This window comes from Cricetulus griseus, assembly GCF_003668045.3.
Source record: "Cricetulus griseus strain 17A/GY chromosome 1 unlocalized genomic scaffold, alternate assembly CriGri-PICRH-1.0 chr1_0, whole genome shotgun sequence".
NCBI lineage: Eukaryota > Metazoa > Chordata > Mammalia > Rodentia > Cricetidae > Cricetulus > Cricetulus griseus.
In genome coordinates, this window is record NW_023276806.1 from 234,487,593 (window position 1) to 234,511,102 (window position 23,510).

Below are 23,510 nucleotides of genomic sequence, written 5' to 3' on the forward strand. Positions count from 1 at the left end.
CTTGTCTCAAGATGCCAAGATTTAATCAACATATTCTCATAGTCACATTATCAAGAATCTGCAAAGGCCCTAAGATCATTATAAAGTACATATCAAACACTTTAATATCAAAGTCCTGGATCTAAAACATTGACCTTTGTAACCAAATGGATGTTTAATATTTCAGAATGATTTGTCAATATTATTTGCATATCAGCATGTCTTTTGAATGAGTATATGCTGTACTTTTGAAAAGTGTAATATGTATTTGATGCCTGAATTCCTGTGTCCTTCCTTCTGTGGGAAAGAATGCACAAACTAATAAGTAGTTGGCTGACTACCAAATAGCACTTGTGTGCATTATACACAGGCAAAAAATATATCTGACATCATAGAGTATAAAGTTTAGAGCTGAGACCACTGGCAGTTCCTTTATTTACACATTAAATTTGAAAATGACTGTTTACTTTTGTAAACAGCTTTCTGCATCTTATTGGAGATATGTTGGAGTGCCATGGGCAGCCATTTGTATTGTAATAACAGCTATCTTTCTTTTTGTCTTGTTCTTCTGTAGAAACAGGTTAGTTTCCTTGTGACATTCTTTGACATATATATTCAAACCTCTGCTCAACAGAGGATGGCATTACCATATTTTATGGACAAAATCAACAATTTCACTGGTTTCTCCTCCTAATATGGTATTTAACAAAACCATTTCTGAACCTTTATGGGATAATGAAGATATGCCCTGAACATTTTTCTCAAAAAAATTATTAAAGTAGAAGTTATTATTTTACCCCGATTTTATTTTCTCTACTACCATTTATACCTTTGTGGATAAACGGTAGTAGATCAGTATTTATCCCTGATGTACAAAAGGACTTTGGGAGCCCATTCCACTTGGAGGGATGCTCTCTCAGCCTGGACACGTGGGAGGATGGCCTAGGCTCTGCCCAGGATGATATGACAGAGTTTGGGGATCCCCAATGGTGGCCCTCTTCCTCCCTGGGGAGCAGAGGGGGAATGGGGTGGGGGACCGGTGAGGGCAGGGGAGGAGAGGAGGGAGAAGGAGCAAGGATTGACATGTAAAGCAGGATTGTTTCTAATTTGAGCTAATAAAAATATCACATTTAAAAGATGGTACTAAAAATAATCAGAGAATACCATATCTTTTACTCAATGCCTAGTGCAAATCAAAGTTTTACAGCAAAGGCCCTTCATAATAAGATAAGGAAGGCAAGTCACCCCCTTCTGTTTTTTTTCTCAGTTTCAACAAATGAATGGGACTGGTAGTCCTGTTAAGACTCCCCAAGCTGTTTTCCCAGACTACATATATATACACATATTATTTTGCATCTTCATCTGCATTTTATTGAAAGTGAATTAAAGAAACACTAGCAAATTTCTAGTTTTCTTTTCTAAAGGAAAATCAAGAAGATATAACATAATTAATCTGAAACTAAAGCATGACCCTGATACTTGCATTGTAATCAGCAAGAGAAAATAGCAGTGTTTACTGGTAAATGGAATCGCAGGATAGGAGCCTGAAAATGTGAAAAATACTTTAAGTTTCTAATGATACCATGCCTGTGCATATTTTCAGAGTATATCACTTTAGACTTGCATGGAGTGAAGGACATCACACTTGTGACATCACACTGATGAAATACAAAGAAATGGAGCAAATTCCTTTTTCTCTTACCACCAAATTCTTTGGACATTTACAGCAAGTTATCTCAATAAGTTATTATTTTGTTCATTATTTTTGATTTTCATTTTTCAGCTTTATGTTTGAGATTATGATGTAATTGAAGTATTTCTCTCTTTGTTTTCTTCCCTTCCATATACCCCCTTGCTCTTCAAATTTATGCCTTTACTAATTACATGGCAATTAGATATGTATGTAAATATGTGTATATATTCCTACATGTAACCTGTTCAACCATATAATATTACTTGTATGTATGTTTTACAGTTTGACCATTTAGCACTGGACAGCCATTTATTTGTTCTCTTTTCTGGAGATGACTGCGTCTCCCACTGCTAGCTTTACACACTTGCTTATAGTTCTGTGTGTAAGGTTGAGGACTCATGATATTTTCCCTGTCCACCTTGGTGATTCCATCAACACTTCCTTATTCCGATCACATTTGGAGAGTTGTGCTGGTGAGACTTTATGTATGATGCTTCTGATTATTATCAGACACAATCTTTCAGCAAACTCCCTGATCCTCCAGCTTTTGCAATCTTTCCACCTCCTCTTTTGCAGGATCCTGACCCATAGGTATGAAACTGTTTTGTAAATGTATCCAAATACAACTAGACCTTAAAGCTCAGCCTTCCATTGGTTTGAGTTTTATAACTAAGCAATTTAATGCTGGAGGCATATCCTTTTATTCTCACCCAGAAGATAAAGATTGAGCCTTTTTTATACATCCATCCAACCCCCAAATGCAAAATTATTTTGTAAATCTTATTATCCAGACATTGTTAGAATTGCATATTTATGTCACATTCACTTTCTAAAATTATTATAACAATGCAAATATTCTCCATGTTTATCTTTAATTTATCCACAAGTTCTGAATATGTCATTACAATTTCTAGCTGACACAATTTTAGAAGAAAAGTAAGTCATTCATAAGATCACAAATCAACATTTTGTAATTTTCTATAGCAATGCTGGAAAATTGAGGCATGACATCAAAACTTAGAAGCAAAAATTATTTCTAGCTTAAATTTTTGTAAGAAAACCTACGACAATGCATCTGTAGGTAAGTAAGCTCTAAACTGTTATAGTCATATGTACTTTTTCAAAAATTAACAGAAGACATCTTCAATTAAAATGAAGACATGAACCTACAAGGAAGAAATGGGCATCGTGAAAGAGCATCCCACAAAACAAAGCAGTTGGAACATTTCCCAGTGCACTGTTGGCAACTTGCACACTTAAACAGGTTTCCTGCTTTGCTATAGAGAAGAATATTCTTGATAGGTCCAAGAAAAATGAAACCACTACAGTATTTGCATACATAGATGAATAATTTACATAATTAGGACTTTGTGGTCAGTAATGACACACATGGGAGGAAGCTATGAGGAATACATAATGCAATTATTAATTTCAGAAAAAATATCTGTAAGAAATGAAATGAAATTATAGGTATTTTCTGGCTTAGTGTGTTTCTACAACAGTTTGTAAAAGTCTAAATGACATACTTTTTCTTTGAACATTGCTTTTCTGTAAGTACAAATTTGTTTCCTTATGTGACACATAAACCTTTATATTCAAACCCCTGATCAACTAGGTATGGTAACATCACATTCAGAACTTGTGTGTAAATTAATAATACACTTGAAGAATATTTGCATTGCTATAATGGTATTAGAAAATGAATATTACATAAAATTAAAATATAACTTTTACAGGTAATAGGATATTAAAATACTTTGTGTTTGGATTATGGACAGAAATATGAAGAAAAGAAAAGATTCAGTCTATAGCATCTGTGTGAGCATCAGAACATATGTCTATACCATTAAGTATCTTATTTAGAACTTCAGGTGAATACACAAGGAATCTCTCTCTTTTGTTGTTATTTTGTGTGTGTGTGTGTGTGTGTGTGTGTGTGTGTGTGTGTGTGTGTGTGTGTGTTCTATGCATGTGAGTAGGTAGGTGTGTATGGCAGTCGCTCAAATGTAGGAATAAGAAATGGGTACAAGTGTTTCCCTATATGACTCTACCTTATTGCCTTGAGAAAAGTTTAGGCTAAGATGACCAGAGAGCTGCTAAAACTCACTAGTTTACCACCCATCAATGCTGGGGCTCCAGGAACACACATGCGTGTCTAGAATTTTTTGTTTGGGTACTTAGGATTGGAACTCAGGTCCTCATCTTTTCACAGCATAAGCCTTTACTCACAGAACCATTCCCTAAGCTCCCAAAAAATTATCTCTTAAAACAGTTAATTTTTTCTAAAAAGAGAAAGGTAAAGATGGGCCTAGAGGCTGTTTTCTTATATTCAACCTTGAAAATAAATTTACCCTTATGTATTATCTAGAGAAACAAAATAAATTATTCTCATATGTTAGCTTGTATGTCATTCTTCTACAATTAATTCACATAAATTTTAAAGCAGAGAAATTTAATCTGTACAACAAAATACTTCATTTATATAGCTATCAGCCTAATTACAGAACTTGGGTCCAGATAATTGAATGTTTATAGAATATCATCTAAAGAATATTAGGGAAAAGATCACACAGTTATGAAAACATGATTTTTAAAATTGGACCTTACTGCTGGGTGTTGGTGGTGCATGCCTTTAATCGCAGAGGCAGAGGCAGGTGGATCTCTGTGAGTTTGAGGCCAGTCTGATCTATTGAGCAAGTTCCAGGACAGGCTCCAAAACAAGACAGAGAAACCTGTCTTGAAAAAAAAAGAAAAGAAAGAAAAATTGTACCTTACCATGCTACATATAGCGCCTAAATTTTCCCCTATGGCATTTGATATCTTGGATACCTTAATGTACAAATGGTAGAACATGGCCGAGTCCTCGATTATTTTGGAGGAAGTAATATCCTATAGTTGGCAAGAAGCACTCAAGAGTTAACTGATCCCAGATCTCCCAGCTGAGTTATCAATAGTGTATCTCTGTGACTCTTCCATTTGCTGTTCACAGGTTTTAGATATTTAGTGAGGAAGAAAAAAAAATGGACCTAATGAAATTCCTTGAATTTATGGTGACTGTAATCAAGCATTTAGAAGGCAGTGGAGGATAGTTGAGTGTAGAATCTCCTTTCAATGAAACATTGGCAGAATCATCAAAATTAGCCCTCAGAATCCTAAAATTAAGCTCAAGGTTGAAACAGTCTAGGAAGTGTTTATTCAAGAAAAACTGATGGATTCCTTAATATCAAAAGGCAATTAAATTTGGTCCATTGCCCAGGTTTATAGTAGCCTGAAATACAGCACCATTCTAGCAGCTTCTGAGAGAATGGACAACCCTAGAGCTCTTTTGGCAGTACATCAGGAAAGAATTGTCATTGTGTGGCCTGTCCAGAGCTTCACAACAGAAGTTACCCGATAATTGGCTTGTCTTAGAACATGTTTGGGGAAAGTCCTGATTCCCTGAAGATTTGTTGGAAACAGTCAGAACCTGGTTGTGCTGTCTATCCATTCTGGCTGAGCATAGGCCCTGTACTAAGAAGAGAAAGGTAAGGTAGAAAGTCATATAGTCTTGAACATAGAAGCAGTGCCTTCAGAGGAAATGAAATTCCCTGACTGGGTCGATAATTACAGGCTCATGGAACTCAAGAAACCTCTGTGCAACCATTCTGACCTCAAAGTTCACAGAATAAAATTTCAGTGACTAGAAGCCACTGTAACTCACTGACCAACAAAGAATAAAACCTAAAAGCAATAAAAAGTGTGGATTGGAGGTCAATGTGTATATAGGTCTGGGGGTATGCTGCCATACATTGTCTAGCTATGTATCACATGGCCTGCTTAATACTTCTTATTTCAACAAAATTTTAGGAGACAAGCAATGTCAGAAAAATATCCTGGGGAAAATACCAGGACAATGTTGCTAAAGTGACTCATAGACTATGTTCATCAGACAGTCCCAAAACAGCTACAAATTGGAGATAAAGGAAATTGGCTCTTCCTTCTCCCTTCTCCTTTTCTTCTTGCCTGTGCAAAGCCTGAGTTTAACCAGAATTGGCTCCATTTGGTCTTTGTGGAACATGAAAATACACCTTCACATAAATGCAATCTCTAAACTCACTAGAATACATTTTTATATATTAGACAGTGCCACTGTTCAAAGGATATCATACCAACCTTGAGATTTTTCACCCACACTTCCAGAATAACTGCCTGCTGGGCTGCATATCTATGAACATACAAAAATACCCCTATTCTTTTTGTAAGTATTGAAAACCACAGAATCACTCAAAAATATTTCAGGTGAGCATCTATCAGTCTTCATAATATTCTTTTCTTTTCCAGGTCCTCCAGTTAATGTCACATGCAACATATTCATAAACAGCTTTGGCTCCATTGCAGAAACAACTATGGTAAGCCTGTCCACTTGATAACACGTTTCACACTGGATTAGTTTCTAATTACATTATTGGGAACTTACAACCTAATTTTATATAATGAGATTTTGATAAATGAAATTAATGGAATGACTAAATTGCTATAAACTGTAGATGGTACTGTCTGTCTAGAAATTGTATCTTAAAGAACCAAAATAAAGCATTAAAAACAAGATTGGATTTCTAATTCAATACTATAGTGTTAAATTTCCACTTAAAATTAAAACCCTACCAGATTATTTATTTCCATTACTCAACATTAGCTACCATATGCATACTAGTAAATACCTTGATATTTAATTATTCTCCATGCTTACAGTCTACTTATACCATACTTTAATGTGTCCTATGAAATTCCCTTTTCCAGTGAATAAAGCACTTTCCAAAACATAATAAAGTTTTATAATGAGCACTACTCCTAGAGCTATAGGACCCAGTAATTCAGGAATCTGAGGTGAGATGATCACAGGTTCAAATGATGTGTGGGCTACAGAGTGAGCTGCAGGCTAGCCTAAGAAATGTAGTTAGACACCATCAAAATGAAAATGTGAAGGAGAAACAGAGATCTGGTAAGATGTGGCTTCATTCCAGATGCTTCTCACAGTACTGAAGACTTAGGTTCAGACCTTAGTATCAAAATCAAAACAAACCTAAAACTAAAATAATCCATGCAAATTATAATTATGGTGTATATTCATTTCACATTGATGTCTAACTAAGGGAACTACATAAAATCAGGTTAATAAGGCCCAAGAAAAGAGAGCTGATCATTATAGACCAACTTTGTCTTGAGCTATTTAATACGAATTAAATATTGTATTGCATATTCTTATTTGATATATCATAATAATTGAGAAATTTAGCAAGCAAAACTATGTCATTAAACCACTTAATATCTGTAAAATAACTAACAGCCAACATTTAAAACAAATGTATGAGAGTTCTTAAATTCCCTAGTTATACTGTATTTCTAAGCTAATTTGCATTAACATCCCAAGTAGACTGAACTAAACTATCACATAAAATTCCTGAAAAATTAATATTCCCAAGTATGTCATAAGAAAATTACAATCATTTACATATTTCAGACTTACATAATAATGAAATTTCTTATGAAATATAATGGCAAAAAATTGCTAATATAGTATGGCAATGGTCTTCAGTGTCAATTGTTTAGATTTTATACAGAAAAGAAAGGAATTCATTCCAACACAAAGAGCCTTTCAAGCACCATTTCCTTCAAATTGCTGCAATATTTATCATGAAGCAAAATTTCCATGGTTCCCTTCAAATGCAGGATAGTTATAAGAAAAGCATTGACGAAGAACAATGGAGTTTGAACAATGCATGATAAAGATTTGTAGAGTCATCTTTAACACAGCATATAAATACATATGATTTTTATTAATGCAAGAAAAGAAAACAGTACAACTTCCTATATAAGCACAGTGTTATTCTGTCAATAGTAGTTCAGAGTAGTTGTAATTGTTTCATACTGGCACACTCTATAGTCTGATTGGATAGCTAGTTCTGTTTCATCTCCTGTATATGTGTATGTTTTGTCTAAATCACCAGACAAAAACTACAACTGGCTTCTTTTCTTTCTAATTCCTGAATTAAATTTATGTCCCTTGGCAACTCTCTCATTGTAATTTCTTCTACACACAAACTGCAATCCTAAGATCGTGGCAATATGCTTCCTTTTATTTCTCCTGTGCAAGATTGCTTCCAGAAAACACTTCCCATAACACTAGTTGGAAAACTTTTCTGTCTTAGTGAAGTAAGGTGACAGGGCTTGAATAAAATAGAGGAACTCTGATTTTCAGGTTCCTGGAAAATTCTGGTTTTTTGTGTGAAATGATTCTGGAGCCCACACTATAAATTGTCCATCACAGCTGCAATATGACTGTGCTGACTAAATTTGTTAATATTTTGCATTGCAAATTTTTATAAACATACAGACATATCAAACATGGCTCAGTTTTATATCCTTCTTGAAGCATAGCAAAAATTTGCCTTCCTATATGTTGCTTAGTAAATGTTAGCTCTATAGGCAATTTTGGCAAATGTTTCTCACTTTCTAACAGTCATGAGCAAGTATAAGTAAAGATAAAGACCGCAGAGATTAATTGCTCATTAAATACTTCATAGTGGTCTCTTTTTTATTCTTCTATATTATTAATATGTTATTCTCATCCAAATGCTCAGATTAGATATCTTAAAAATTTCATACTATCAGCTACTACAGCTGAAATATGGTTTCCATCTCTCAAAAGAATAGAGAAAAGCAGAACTTGCTAGTTTATTTTGATCAAAAGCATCATAAATTATTTTGCTTCCAGTTGATGAATTTGTTATATTTTATTTATAATATCCACCATTGTTACTTTCCAATTAAATCACATGCTGCTTACTGTTTAGTGGCTGAATTAGTTTAAACTAATTTTATGTTTATATACATTAACATATTTTTAAAATAACTCTATGCTGAAACATGTTACTATTGTATTACATTTTACTTATTTTTTATTCTGTGTGTGTATGTGTGTATTTGCCCACACATGTGCATACACATCACAGTGCATATGTAGAGATGGGAGAACATGTTGTGAGTGTTGCTTTCTTCCTTCCACCATGTGACTTGTGAGGATTGAACTTCAGCTTTCAGAGTTAGAGATAGTTGCCTTTGCATACCAACCCTTCTTTCAGTTCCATGTTTTTCAATATATTCACATTATTGCAGTTATGTTATTGTATATAATCTAATTCAACTAAGATTACCCATTAAATTAAAAGACCCAAATTGTAAGATGGCTTAAAGTTATCCATTAGTATCATTGTGTCTGAAAAATCATTTATAAATACGACTAAATAATTATTCTATATACATCTAATTGACAGCCTTATGAAGTGTCTTCATTGTTCTTAGTCATCTAACATTTGAGCACCCTCTTCTGGAGGAAGCTTATTGACTATTGAAGCTCCCCATTTCAATAGACAGTATTATTCTCACCTGAATATAGCATTATTCTTCTTGTAGAAGACATTCTACATTTTACATCTTTTAAAATACATCTCACATTTTCTTTTCAGATGAATGAATATTAATGTATAATATTCATGTGTTAGGGGAGTTCTGGGTGTGGAATAAATATCTGCACTGTACTTTGCTCTAGAAACATCTCATGATGGTTTCCATAAAGCAAAATTTATGACCACTAAGTTGAATGATGTATATTCCTGAAATTAATGTTTAACTAGTAAGCAAGGCTTACATGCACAGATGAAACACTTATACAGTAAGTTTTATGTTTAACTAATAGGTATAGAAGTAGTAGTTTGGATCTGTATCTGCAGCAGCATCTCAAATGGTTATATTAATTTAACTTTATATCCAAGAAAACAGTTGACATCCATCTTGTGACACTAGAAATTTCTCTACTATATGGTGAAAATCAGTATTTTCTCTTGAAACATATTCTGTCAAAACTCATAGAATAAATATATTTTACAAAGTAAAAGGAAAAATGTCAGGTTCTGTTGTGATAGCTTCACAGTGGCCTTTCTATGCATAGATGCTTAACAAGGATTTGAAGAAAATTATGAGGTCATTTTATCTTTTGAGAAGTCAAACTGTTAAGTGTTTCAATATTGTATGCAATAGCTAGGTTTAACTTTTTGTTGTTGAAATGAGTATGCACTTTCAGGCATTACTTTAAATCATTTAATAATTGAATTGTTTGGGGATTTTAAAGCAATATGGCATAGCATTAAGTCAGTACACATGTCAGAAGAATCATAAAATACTGAATCTTTTAAAAGTATTTCAATCAATAACTTTAGAAACACAAAGATACATTGATAATAAGAACTAATATGCTTGCAAGCATGGCTGACAAATTATAGCTATTTACTTCAAGCTAAAGAGTGGCTTCCCTATGTGTTTAAAAGAAGCCTTTGATGTCAAGACACAAGCTTCATGGTATGTTTATGAATATATGAACCAAATGATTATACTGAACTATCCACATATAACCTGCTTTATTTTGTTTGCTCAAGTTTATGTTTTGAAAGATGATCCAAATTTATGTACAAAATAATACTACTCAATTTTCATTTTAATAAGTGTTCACAATATATTTGTTCATTCTGTATTTCATAAAACAAATACTTATTTCTAATATTATCACTACTACAAAAGAATACTATATTCAAAATCAACCATTGCTTATTATCTAGTATTGTATATATTCTAGAATATACGTACCCAGAATTGGAATTATTTAAGATATTATTAAATTTTTACAAAGAGTTCATTTTGTTTTAAATGCCTAATAGCTATTTTAGCAGTTTCTCAAGTTCTATCACATTTAGTATTTATTCATATTTTTAAGTTATGATTAACATCAAATTGGCATTAATTGATGCTTATCATGTTTTTCATTGAATAGAAAGAATTGATAAATGGAAAATAAGTTCTCTGCATTTATGACTGTGTTTACTATGTATGTGATACACACCTACACATACACTCCCCACACAATTACTCACAAAATAGTCTGAAGATGCACAATTTTACTGGTATATTTTTGAAGTAGTCTTTTTACTTCAATATGTTTATAATGTTTTCTTGATGTATAAATGATCTTAGCTTTATCTTAAAAATTTAACTGTGTTTTGCTTAGAATTAGAAGAATGTGTTTATAGAACCTGATGCTCACCCAAGCTGATAGATGTATTTTCTTATTCTTTAAACTAAAATACTTTGTAACCTAGACATTAGTTAACATAGAATGTTTCATTCTGTTTTTAATTGTAATATAATTACAACATTTTCCCTTCTCCTTCCTCTCACAAAACCCTCTCACCAAACCCCTACTCCTCTCCTTCAAACTCATGGCCTCTTTTTTCACTAATTTTTATTGTATTCCTATGTGCATATATATTACTAAATATTAAATGGGACAATTTGTTTTCATTTCACAACTGAATGGTTATCAACATTATTTTTGATATTGACTCTATCATACATATTTCTCCATTCATGGCTTTAAGTCCATGTCAATGTTCTATTTGTCAGTAGCTATTTAATATATACTCTTAGATTAAACATGATATTTACTAGTGCAACCTCCCTAACATATTAATTTTGTTCATTTTCATGCTGTCCTAAACTATTGCTGTGCAAATCACTTTATCACAAAGATTAGAATTATGTTTTGAAATTCCAAAAATAAACATTTGCATATAAGTGACCAATGAGAATTGCATTTTCAAGCACTATTTCTATTCATAATTGTATTGTATAGATTCCTGTTTTGAAATTTAAAAAAAAAGATTTTAATTATGTTTTATATTTTGACTGCATGTGTATATCACATGTGTGCCTGTTGCCCAGGGAGGTCAGAAGAATGAATCAAATCACCTGGAGCTGTGGTTATGATGGTTGTGAGATAACATGTCAGTGCTGGGAATTGAACCAGGGACCTTGGCAAGAGTACTAGTTAATGTACTAGTTAACTACTGAGCCACTTTTCTAGACCCTTTTCTGAATTTTGTCCTTCAAAATAGCATATAACTGCTGATAAATTCTTATGCACATTTTATATCTAGTCACTTTCACGTTGCTTTTAATTTTTTCCTTTGTTTTTTGACTTTAATATTTTATATATTACTTTTTTATTTTTTGAAATTAAAATATAATTACATCTTTCCCCTTCCCTTTTCTCCTTCCAACCCTTTCCATGTATACCACCTTGTTCTCTTTCAAATTCATGACATCTTTATTTAATTAATGTTATATCTATTTTTCTTTAAACACACAAATGTAAACACCTTAATCTGTATAAGTTTCCTTGTAGGTATATGTATGGGATAACCAATTGGGGCCTCATCAGATTTCCTCTTTCATGTTAGTCTATTGTTGTTATCCTTGTTCATCTATCATTTAGGCAGTTAGGTTGTGGAGACTGCATGGATGCAGCTTCTTTAACATTTCTAAAAGATGCACTTTTTCAGCGATTTCCTGTTCCTTGGGGTTTTGCATTGTTTTCACCCTCACTTTATTTTTTAAAAAATAAATGTTTTTTTTAGTATGTGATTCTATTTTTAATAAATTTTATTTAAATTAGAAACTGCCTTATTTTACATATCAATCCATGTTCCATCTCGATCCCATCTTCCCATACCCTGCACTGACACCCCCATACCATTACCCCTTCCAGTCCCAAGGGAGAGTGTGGCCTTCCATGAGGGATCATAAAAATCTGTCAAGTCACTTGGGGCAGGACCTAGGCTAAGAGAGTATCCCTTCATGGGGAGCGGGTCCGGAAATCCGTTCATGCACTAGGGATACATCCTGATTCTACTGCCAGAGGCCCCATAGACTGTCCAGTGTTCTTAGCTGACACCCACGTTCGGAGGGCCTGGTTTGGTTCAATGTTGGTTACCCAGCTATCAGACTGGGGTCCATGAGTTCCCACTTTCTCAGGTCAATTGTTTCTGTGGGTTTTCCCAGTGTTGTCTTGACCCCTTTGTTTGTCACTCTCTGAAACTGAATTTCAGGAGTTGGGCTCAGTGCTTAGCTGTGGATCTCTGATTCTGCTTCCATCAGCTACTGGATGAAGGCTCTAGTATGGCATTTAAGGTAGCCATCATTCTCATTATAGAGGAAGGACTTTTAAGGTAGACTCTTCACTGTTAATTAGGTTCCTAGATGGGGTCATCCTTGTGGCTCTCTGTACAATTCCCTAGTGCCAAATTTCTCTTTAAACCTATAGTGGCTCCCTCCATTGATGTGTCTCTTAAAAAAATGGAATATTGAAATTTGCAGACAAATGGATGTTACTAGAAGAAACCATGTTTTGAAAGACAAACATGGTCTGTACTCACACATATATGGATATCAAACATAGAGCAAAGGATTAGCAACCTACAATCCACACTGCCAGAGAAGCAAGGAAACAAGGAGAACCTTAAGAGAGACATGCATGGTACTCCAGTGATGCAGAAAAGACAAGAGCCCCTGAACAATTTGGGAGCATGGGGGGAGGGAGGTAGGAGAAAGAGGAGGAGAGAAGAGAAGGGGGAAGGAAAACATGAGGGATCAGAAAGAATGAGTGGGGAAAGGAATAGAGGAAAACAAGAAAAGAGACACATTAAAAATATATTTTAAAATGGCATCCCAGTTACTCATTTATTGCTAATACATTAGAATGAGTATTTTCAGCTCAATCTAATATGTTCTGAGTTTAGCAAAAAAAAAAAAAACACAGAAAAATATTTGTAGAACCTGGGCCAAGTGTCAAATAACCTGTGTCCCATTTTAGACTAAGAGATTCGCAATTCCTTCCTTCAGTATAAATATCTAGGAAAAACAGCATGTTAAATTCTACTTTTTTGTACTTCCATGATTTACATATTTTTCTTATCTTGCTAATTCGACTGAAAGAGGGTTAAAAGATATGATTTCCTGTCTTTTAAAAGACTAAGTACTTAATATAATTTCTGAATAAAACTTAATGCACTGAACTGAAACAAATAAACAATAAAAGTTAAATATTTAATCCATGAACACAGTGAATCAATTTTCTATTTATCCTCAGTTTCTTTCTTCTTTCAAATACTGTTAACAATGTTTTTGAGGTTGCAACATGTGTTAGTTTGAATGTAATTGGCCCCCGTAAACTCATAGGTTATGCCACTATTAGGAGGTACAGCTTTGTTGGAGTGGGTATGTCCTTGTTGAAAGAAGTGTGTCATTGTGGGCGTGGCTTTGAGGTTTCCGATGCTCAGATACTGCCCAGTGTCTCCATCAACTTGCCATCATCTATAAGATACAGGACTTCCAGCTACCTCTCCAGTACTGTGTCTGCCCACATGTCACCATGCTTCCTACCATGATGATAATGGTCAGAACCTGAAACTGTAAGGAAGCCACTCCAGTGATTTTTTTTTCATAAGAATTGCTGTGGTCATGGTGTCTCTTCACAGAAAAACCCTAAGACACAATGTATTTTAAGTTTATTCCTAAATTTTTATTAAAGATTAAAACCTTTTATAAACCCTTTTTATTTTAAGGTACGTAATAATTAGTGAACATTTGTAAAGGTATTGTGTGTGTGTTTGTGTGTGTATGTGTGTATATACTAAAGCTTCATTAAGATTTCATCTTACCCTACGTATTATTGCTATCATTAAGAAAATATAAAACAGAAAATCCTAGCAAGAACAGTGAAGGAAATGGGATCTCTTATACATAGCTGTGGAGAATGTAGATTAGACCAGGCACTGGAGAAATCAGTAGGTGGTTACACAAAACTAAGATAAGAGCACCCCTGTGACTGAGCTATACCACTTCTTTGTATTTAACAGGACTCCAGGTCAACATGTCACAGTTGTGTACATATCAGTGTTCACTACAGCACTATACACAAATAACAATTAGGGAATGACCTTAGAAATCCATCTGCAGATATATAGTGGAAATGTGGTATGTATCTGTAAGGAGATAAATTCACTTACAAAGAAAAAAATTATATCCTTTACTGAAAAATGGACATAAGTTGAGATTATTTTATTAAGTGTAATAAATCATACTCAGAAAGACAAATGTATATTTGCTGTTGTTTGAGGATTCTTTATTTTATATAACTATCACATATTCTATATGCATGCAAACATACATATGAGAAATTATCCAAGGGAATTAAATGGACCTACAGAAGGGGGAAGATGGAGAAAATGGGAAGGGACTGATTCGGTGAAGTCTGATATATTTGTATGAAAATGTCTATAAATCCATGACTATGTAAAGTACATCTATGAAATTAAATACTGTATAAACATATCTATAACTTCCCCTTAAAAGACTATCAATTGTGTCTTTCCCATAAGTGACCTTTATCAAACTGAAGAATTTTTTATTGCTTGTTAAGTTTCTTTTTAAAATTTTATTGTGTGTGTTGGTGTTTGTACATGAACATGTGTGTGTGTGTGTGTGTGTGTGTGTGTGTGTGTGTGTGTGTGTGTGTGTGTTTAAATGCATGCCATGACACTTAAGTGGAGGTCAGAGAAACACTAAGTAGAGTAGGATCTCTCTTTTCACCTTTTGCAACTGGGGATCAAAGTCAGTTTTTCATTGGTAGCAATAAATATCTTTACCTGCTGAGCCACTTTGTTGTGTTGTAATTAATACTGTGTTTTCTCCATTGGTATCCCAGGACTGAATAAAATGATTTTATGAATTCTCCTTTATTTTGTTAATATCATGGAATGCATTTATTGGGTTCCAAATAGCAAAGCATAATTGAATTCTGTGGACAACCCTCACTTTACCATAATTTACTATATTTTTGTAATTGCTATATTTAATTTTCTAAAATCAGTTTTAGATTTTTTTCCAATTTTAACTTTGAATTCCAAATTACAATTTTATTATCTCACATACTTAGAAAAAGTTATTTAATATCAGTATGGTGTTTAGTTCCAAACTAGTTAGAAGTGTTTGTTCTTCCTCTATTGGTTAAGACACTTACTGTAAAGCTTATTTCTCTCGCAAATATTGGTCTGTTCCAGCAGTTTAACCTGTCCAAAAGCATTTAACAAGTTCTATTTCTTGATCCCATATATGCCCATTTAGAGTTTCCCTTATATTTTTGTTGTGATCCCAATCTTTAATGCCTGAGTCATTTCTCCAGCATTGTTTAGACTTTTCCACTGCATCAACTTAGGGATAGCTTTGTCAAAGAATACCTCCATTCCCAGATCTTTGTAACGGCTTCTCAATATTTTTCTTATGGGTAGCTTAGTGTTTTGGGTCTTTCTCTTAATTAGTTTAAATGAAAGTATGTTTGTAATTGTTATACTAGAACGATTTACTGCTATCTGAACTTATGATTAATATTTACCTTTTTTTAATTTTATATTTTTATTATATGGGTGCTTTGTCTGCATGTATGTCTTTTCATCACATGTGTGCCAGGTCCCTAGGCATCAGATACACTGCACCATGAGTTATACATGGCTGTGTTGGTTCAGGGAATCAAATCCAGACACTGTGCTAGAAAAGCCAGTATTCTTAACTGCTGAGTCATTTCTCCAGCACCCAATATTTACCTTTGAAGATTAACCATGTTAATTTTTGCATATCTGTTGGTTCAAAAAGCTTACTATGCTGTATTCTGGATACCTGAAATTTTCAATAGTTTTTATCTCTTCATATTCTTTTGTTTTCATCCTTTTAATTTCTGCATTTAAGAACTAGCACGGACAAATAAATTGCTGAAAATTCCTAATTGTTTTATCGAATCTACATTTCCTGTTAAAGCATTTTGTATTCCTTCCCTGAAATTCATTCAATGACTTTCATTAAGGCCATTAATGAAATCACAGTCATCGAGAACATTTTGAGGGCTGCTTTATAAGGTCTATTGACATGCATGTTCCTATTCCCAGGTTATCAAATAAACTTCAATGAAATCATACTATTGTACTCAATTTAGAATTCAGTGTTTTTATTTTTCTTTATATTTTTGGTACAAACTTTTACTAAAAATTTTGTGACCACAGAATCTCCAAGGAAATGGTTCTCTCTGAGACATAATGCTCATTATGGAGTATCTCCTAAATGCAAGCTGTTGCATATGGACAGGTAATTTTTGTATTCTGGCTGAGAAAACATAGTTCCCCCAAAGATAGTTTCCTATAATATACTCGACATGGGTGAATAAATGATAATTTTGCTTTTGTTAATTCATGTATTTCTACAACCTTGGTTTTCAGTCCCAGTATTAAATCAATCCAGTGGCTCCCAAAATATGAATTAAATGTTTCATTGCACAATAAAATGAATGTGGGATAAAAACATATAAATGCACTTGTCTTTTCCCATCTATCTTTCCATAAAATCCAATATTTCCTCAAAAAGAACTTGTTTTTAAGATATCTTGATGTAAACATAATTTTATAATTTTCTATGAAGAAATAAATATTCAGAAATTAGAGATTGCATGGTTTATGGTGATACAAGAATCTTTTTACATCTAAGACATTAAAGAGAAATTACTTAATAAATTCACTGTGACATATTTTTCATGACAATGGTAAGGAAATGTATCCAAACTAAAAGAAGTCTTTTTTTGTTCTTTTGTAACTTTTGCCAGTAATGACTTCTTGGTCCTTCAAATGCATTGCCAATTAGTTAAGTTCCCATAGAGGGATTGTCACTTTTTAGTAGTGCCAATTCAGCATCTGGAAAACAATCCTATGTTACATTTGCAGATTAAATAATTTGTTTCACTTCTGGGAATTGCCTGGAAGCAAATGGATAGCCTTTTAATATTAACATTGGATCTGTTAACATCTTGACCTCACTATATTGCTTTTATAGTAGGAAAGCCAACCAAAATATAGTAATATCTTTGGTCTGCAATACTTTTAATTCCATGCATGAATAACCAGTGTGACAGGCATCATGATGTGCTCTGAACTGCCATTTCTATGCATCAACAAGAAATAGACTCATTTATGGGAGTAGGTGCAGAAAATAGGTGTATGAGATAGTGGCACACCTTAGTGACCCCCATCTAGTTTATGAATAAGTCTCAGCTTAACATATTCATCCACAAGATTTTCCTTAAACCATATCTCTCAAAAAGAAACTCTCTGGAGATCTTTCTCTGTTGTTAAATTTCTGGAAGAGAATATTGCAAAATCTACAGTTGTTTAGAGATAGTATAGTGTTGTTAAGCAAGCAAATTGTTTAAAAGCATATTTTAAATTACAGGAGAAAAAAAACATGTGCCAAAGACAAAAGATGCTGATGACTCAGAGAGAGAAAGTATAGAGTGTAGAGCTCTTTCAGATCCTCATCTCTGGGAATTTGTCTTTTAGACATTTGTCTTTCTAGAGTTTCTTTATGATATGTAAATTTAAAAGTTAATTACTTCCCCTGTAATCAGATTGATAACTACCCTAATTGTTATCATAGGACCTTCATCCAGTAACTGATGGACGCAAATGCCCCTATTGTCCAGTCAAGAGAGGGATGAGGCATTATATTGGCAAAGTTGGGGGTCAATATTATCAAGGGGAAACCCACAGAGACAGCTGATCCAAAGTTACAGGAGCTCATGGACTCTAGATGGACCGCTGGGGTTCCTGTATGGGACTGAACTAAGCCCTCTACATATGGATGACAGTTTTCTGGCCTGGTCTGTCTGTGGAACTCCTGGCAGAGATACCAGGATCTATCCCTAGTGTATGAGCTGGCTTTTTGAAGCCCATTCCATATAGTGGGATGCCTTGTTCGGCCTTAATGGGGCAGAGGGAGGGTTTGTTGCTGCCTCAACTGAATGTGCCAGGCATTGTTGATTCCCATGTGAGGCTTTACCCTTTCTGAGGAGTGGATGGGGGTGGGTTGGGGGTAGGGGAGTGAATGGGGTACAGGGAACTGTGGTTGGTATGTAAAATGAATAAAAAAAATACTAATCGCTAGGGTACCAATGGAATTTGGGAGCCCATTGCCCATTGAGGGATACATTCTCAGGCTAGACACATGGGTTAGGGCCTAGGCCCTGCCCCAAATGATGTGACAGACTTTGATGATTCCCCATGGAAGACCTCACCCTCTCTGGGGAACAGAAGTTGGATGGGATGGGGGGTTGGTGTGGGGCATGGGAGGATGGGAGAGGGAACTGAGATTGATACAGTTGTTTCTAATTTAAATAAAAAATCTACACAAAATATAAAAAGTTAATTATATAGTGTTTATAGATTTGAATGGTTTGTGCTGAAATCTTCAGTGTTAATTGTAAAGGTACAGATACATGTCACCTAATTTAATTCATGTGTCTCTAATTGGAATTTGTAATGAAGGTATTGTCTCCATGTAGATCTCTTTAGAGGTGGACTTGGCATATAACTATTAGCCTCCAGACCAGTTAACACCTTCTGTGGATGACCAAATGCAACAAAAACAATGGGATCTCAGAATCTCATAAACAGTTCCTGGCATCCATCTAAAATTGTTTTCTTAGAGATGGTGATATGCTGAAAGAATACACTGCAAAATATCATTTCAACTTCCAAAGACGAAGTAAGATTTGAGGTCATGTTCTCTAAAATGATTGGAAGTAGTCAGAGTTTGTCACTTTGCATATCAATTAATGTTAAATATGTGCCAATTACAATTGTTCCTCAGCTGCTAACTGAATCTGGCAGATGCAGAAGGTAAAGTTAGCACCCAAGTGCTGTTTGGGTTAGTGGCCCTTTTTCAGTTGTGGCCTACCAATCTATCTACAAAGCAAAGTCCAGCTAAATTTGTATCAGAAGGGCTCAAAACAAGCCAGGGTGACAAAAACCTGGGTCTACACTGAAGGCAGGGTATTAATGAGTTCACTAGAGAGAGAGAGAGAGAGAGCCTACCCTCCCCTTCTCCACCTACCCATCACATCCCCACCAGAAGCCACACCCGAAGAGGCATGCCCACTAACAAATTCACTGACAAGGCGAGATGTCACTACACTAAATTACTATGCCTTGTCAAGTATGGCACACACAGGTTATAATATAAATAATAATTCTTTCTTAAAACACCAATAAAAAAGAGAGATTCCTACTGGACATGATCTCTCTTTCTCTCTCCCTCTCTCTTTGAAAAGGAACTTAGTACATGGAAATAAGCTTTACAAGGAAAGAAAAAATGTTTTGCTTTACAACTCTTCAAGGAGACCTGGAAGTATAAATAAACCCTTTGCCCTATGGAGAACATGAAAACAAAATAGGATCAGAAACACAGTAATACTGTAATCTAGGTAAATCTTTCTACACTATTCTTAGGTGCTGTGGAACATTTCCGACACTGCAGAGAGTAGCTAAATCATAAGACAAATAATCCTGTCACAAAATAATATTAAAGAGCTCAATCAAGAAAAATGAGCATATTAACATTTGTCTATCAATATTAAATAGGTACATCAAGTATTCACAAAAAAATCCCTGGCAACCTTCATTTGTGACCTCATTCACTTTCTCAGTTGAGTTGAATGGAGCCTTATTTTGATCCCTGAGATAGGAAATGCACCTGTAAATTCTCCCCAGACCTTTGAACAATGAAATATTCTAAAATATTCTCTCTCTCTCTCTCTCTCTCTCTCTCTCTCTCTCTCTCTCTCTCTCTCTCTCCTCTCTCCTCTCTCCCTCCCTTCTCCCTTCTCCCTCCCTCCCTTCTTCTCTTGCCCCTTTACTCACTTTTGTTATTCCAAAGCTTCGTTTTTGGACTCTCTACCAGAGCTCTTTGCACAAACTACCAGACCCAGTCTGAGCCCATAAGAGAGACTTAACCCATTTCTCTGGTGGAACTCTTTATGCCTTGGGCTGTGCTTTCAATTTTCCCAATTTGTACAGCCATTCTTTTTTCCCCACTTAAAAAAGTATTTCATTTTGCATTCCAAACAAAATTCTCCCTCCTACTCCTCCTACCCCCTGTCTTCCTCCCATTCCTCCTCACCCCCAGTCCACTCCTCACAGGTAAGGGTTCCCATTAGGAGTCAACAAAATCTGTCACAATAGGTTGGGGCTAGTCCCAAGCCCCTCTCTCATGCATTAAGACTAAGTATGGCATCCCACCGTAGGGAATGGTCTCCAACAAGCTAACTCATGTACCATGTTTGTATCATGGTCCTACTGCCACTGATAATGGCATCCTACCCTAATGAATGGGTTACAATAAGCTAGCTCATGCACTAGGTTTGTATCCTTGTCCTACTGACAGGGGCCCCTCAGCTAGTCCAAGCTTCATGAGTGTCTCCCACATAAGAAGGGCCTAGTTCAGTCCCCTGAAGTCTCCATAGTTGTCGGTCTAGAGTTAATGAGTTTCCAGGATCTTGGTTCAGCTGTCTCTGTAGATTTATCCATCATGATCTTGAGCTCCCTTGCTCATACATTACCTCCTCCCTGTCTTTGAATGAATTCCCAGAGCTCAGCCTGGTTCTTTGTTGTGGATCTCTCTGTCTGGTTCCATCCATTACTGAATGAGGGCATTATGATGATAGTTGGGGTATTCACCAATGTGATTAAAGGAGTAGGCCAGTTCAGGCATCAATCTCTACTATTGCTAAGAGTCTTAGCTGGAGTCATCCTTGTGGATTCTTGGGAGTCATCCTAGCCCCAGGTTTCTCCCTAAGCCCATAGTGACTCTATCTATTAAGATATCTCTTTCATTGAGTAGTGAAAGAGAGCAGTGTGCAGCCATTTCTTATGCACACCAGCTCCTCTTGTGCTTTTTACTCACTGAATTTTTAACTATCATTTGCTGAGTTACAATATATCAAATGCTTTAAATAAGCATTTTGAGAAACACCTTCAAGAGACTAAAAACTCCAACTCTAAATATTTGTTGCTTTTTACTCCATTGTAACTAGATCTAAAGATAATAACTATCCTTCATTCAATGGAGCATAAGATTAAAATTATTAATCAGTACTTGACATCAGACATGAAATATATATATATATATATATATATATATATATATATATATATATATATATATATGTATTTCTCTTCTTTGCTTTAGTTTCCCTAAGGTGATGATTCACAAGTACTGCTTTTCATTATACCTCCCTACAGAGGTGCTTTTCATAGTTTTCCCTTTAATTTACTTCCCTATGAAATTTTAATACTTCATTTATAACATGTATTTGTTCATCTACTATGAGTATTTCTTAAGAGGAAGATTTTCTCAACCACCAAGAATGATACTTGTGCTCCCTTGAGAATAACATACTCTTGAGATTGAAAATTCAAAAGTACAGATTTCACAATTGTAGTTATTGTTTTTGTGGTCCTGGCATAAAATCCATGGCCTCCCACATGCTAGGAAAATGTTCTATCATTTAGCTACATTTCCAGCCCCTCAGAACACATATTTGTATGGTATTCATGAGTACAGTTAGCACCAACTAATTTATCTGTGTTCAGTGGTACATGACATGGGCAAAGACAGTTAATATTGTGAGAAGGAAGTAATATAATCTTCTTTCTTCATATACTTGCAAAATAATTAATACATGTAAGTTGAAGGCCAAATTACATTTTCTCTTTTGTTATTATAGTGATGCATCTGTTCCAACTTTATAAGTGTGCATGTGTTCAAATCGACACCTGAATTAAATGTAGATATATTCAAACTACTTTCAGGCTTATTCTCAAACTGATACAAGAAAAATTTTTATCTCATTTATAATCTGTAATGTCTCACCCTTTTATTTCAATCATGTAAGCATTATTAAATCATATTTTTAAATATTTGGTAAAAATTACTCTCAAAATATGCCCTCCAAGGTTTTTTTTCTTTTCTTTTTCCCCAATGGCAACAGAATTGGTATGAGTAACTTCCTATTTCTTTTTTAATTTTGAAAATTTCATTCATGTGTATGTAATGAAATACAGTCATATCTATTCCTTCTTTCCCTTTCCACCACCCACATCACACCCCCCTCTCAACTTCATGGCTTCTCTTCTTCTTTTTTAATAATTCACTAAATCTAATTTGTACTACCTATATGTGAATCAGTGTGGTACCATGTACTAGAGCTTGAAAAATTAATAGTTACCATATCTTCAGTAAAGAATTATTCTCCTATCCCCAGCAGCTATCCACTGTCAATAGTTTTTCAGGAAGGGGTACCTCCTGGAGATGGTCTATACCTTGCACCCTCTAGGTAGGTGAAGCTGAAGCCACAGATACAAAGACATCCAGGTGGTCCTGGTGACATCTGTCTAACAGTCCCAGCTACAAGATGACTCTTCCGTTCTCATAAACCTGCGTGCAGAGGAAGGTTTGATGGAGTGGTGACTTCCCCTACTTATAAGAGGAGAAGTGGAGAAAACAAATCTGTTTTGTTGCCCTCTGTCTACCTAGTGCTGTCTTCAGAGGGGCGCCTATTACTTGAGACTGAGATGCTCTGAGAAGCTGAAAACAAGCCATGACATAGAGACATGAAGATACTCTCCCATATTTGCTGAACACAAAACCAGAAGAGACAGTAGTGGAGAGGAAGAAGTTTGAGTGCGTGCCCATTGGTAGATTTAGACAGCAGGAAACTGACAAACAACATTAGGCTAGTGGGTTAGTGGCTCCATATTATTTGATAAGGACTGAAACCTTAAATTTAGAGTCACTGCAGATATGGAACTCCCTAAGCCCCAATATGGCTGGCCAGTGGGTCACTTGGCTTCTGTGGCTGCCTCACTGTCATGGGTTAATTAGCTACAGGTGGGACTTCCATCTTGGGACCACTAACATTTTATATACCACTCTCCACCATTTTATGGTGTTGTTTGTTCTAAGAACACTAACTTTTTTATCAATTGTCTGTTTTGCTAAGAAACTATCATAGATGGATCTGGAATATGCATGTTTT

General features: G+C 34.9%; 1 protein-coding gene across 2 annotated transcripts in view; it reads left to right on the forward strand.

The window, feature by feature from the left end:
- The window catches only part of Glra3 (glycine receptor alpha 3), a 137,897-nt gene that overhangs the window by 42,225 nt on the left and 72,162 nt on the right, over window positions 1-23,510 (forward strand). For both annotated transcript variants that reach the window (XM_035451293.1, XM_027394105.2), the window contains exon 3: window positions 5,993-6,060. In XM_035451293.1, coding sequence (XP_035307184.1) covers window positions 5,993-6,060 — 68 coding nt within the window. The remainder of the gene's footprint in view (window positions 1-5,992; window positions 6,061-23,510) is intronic.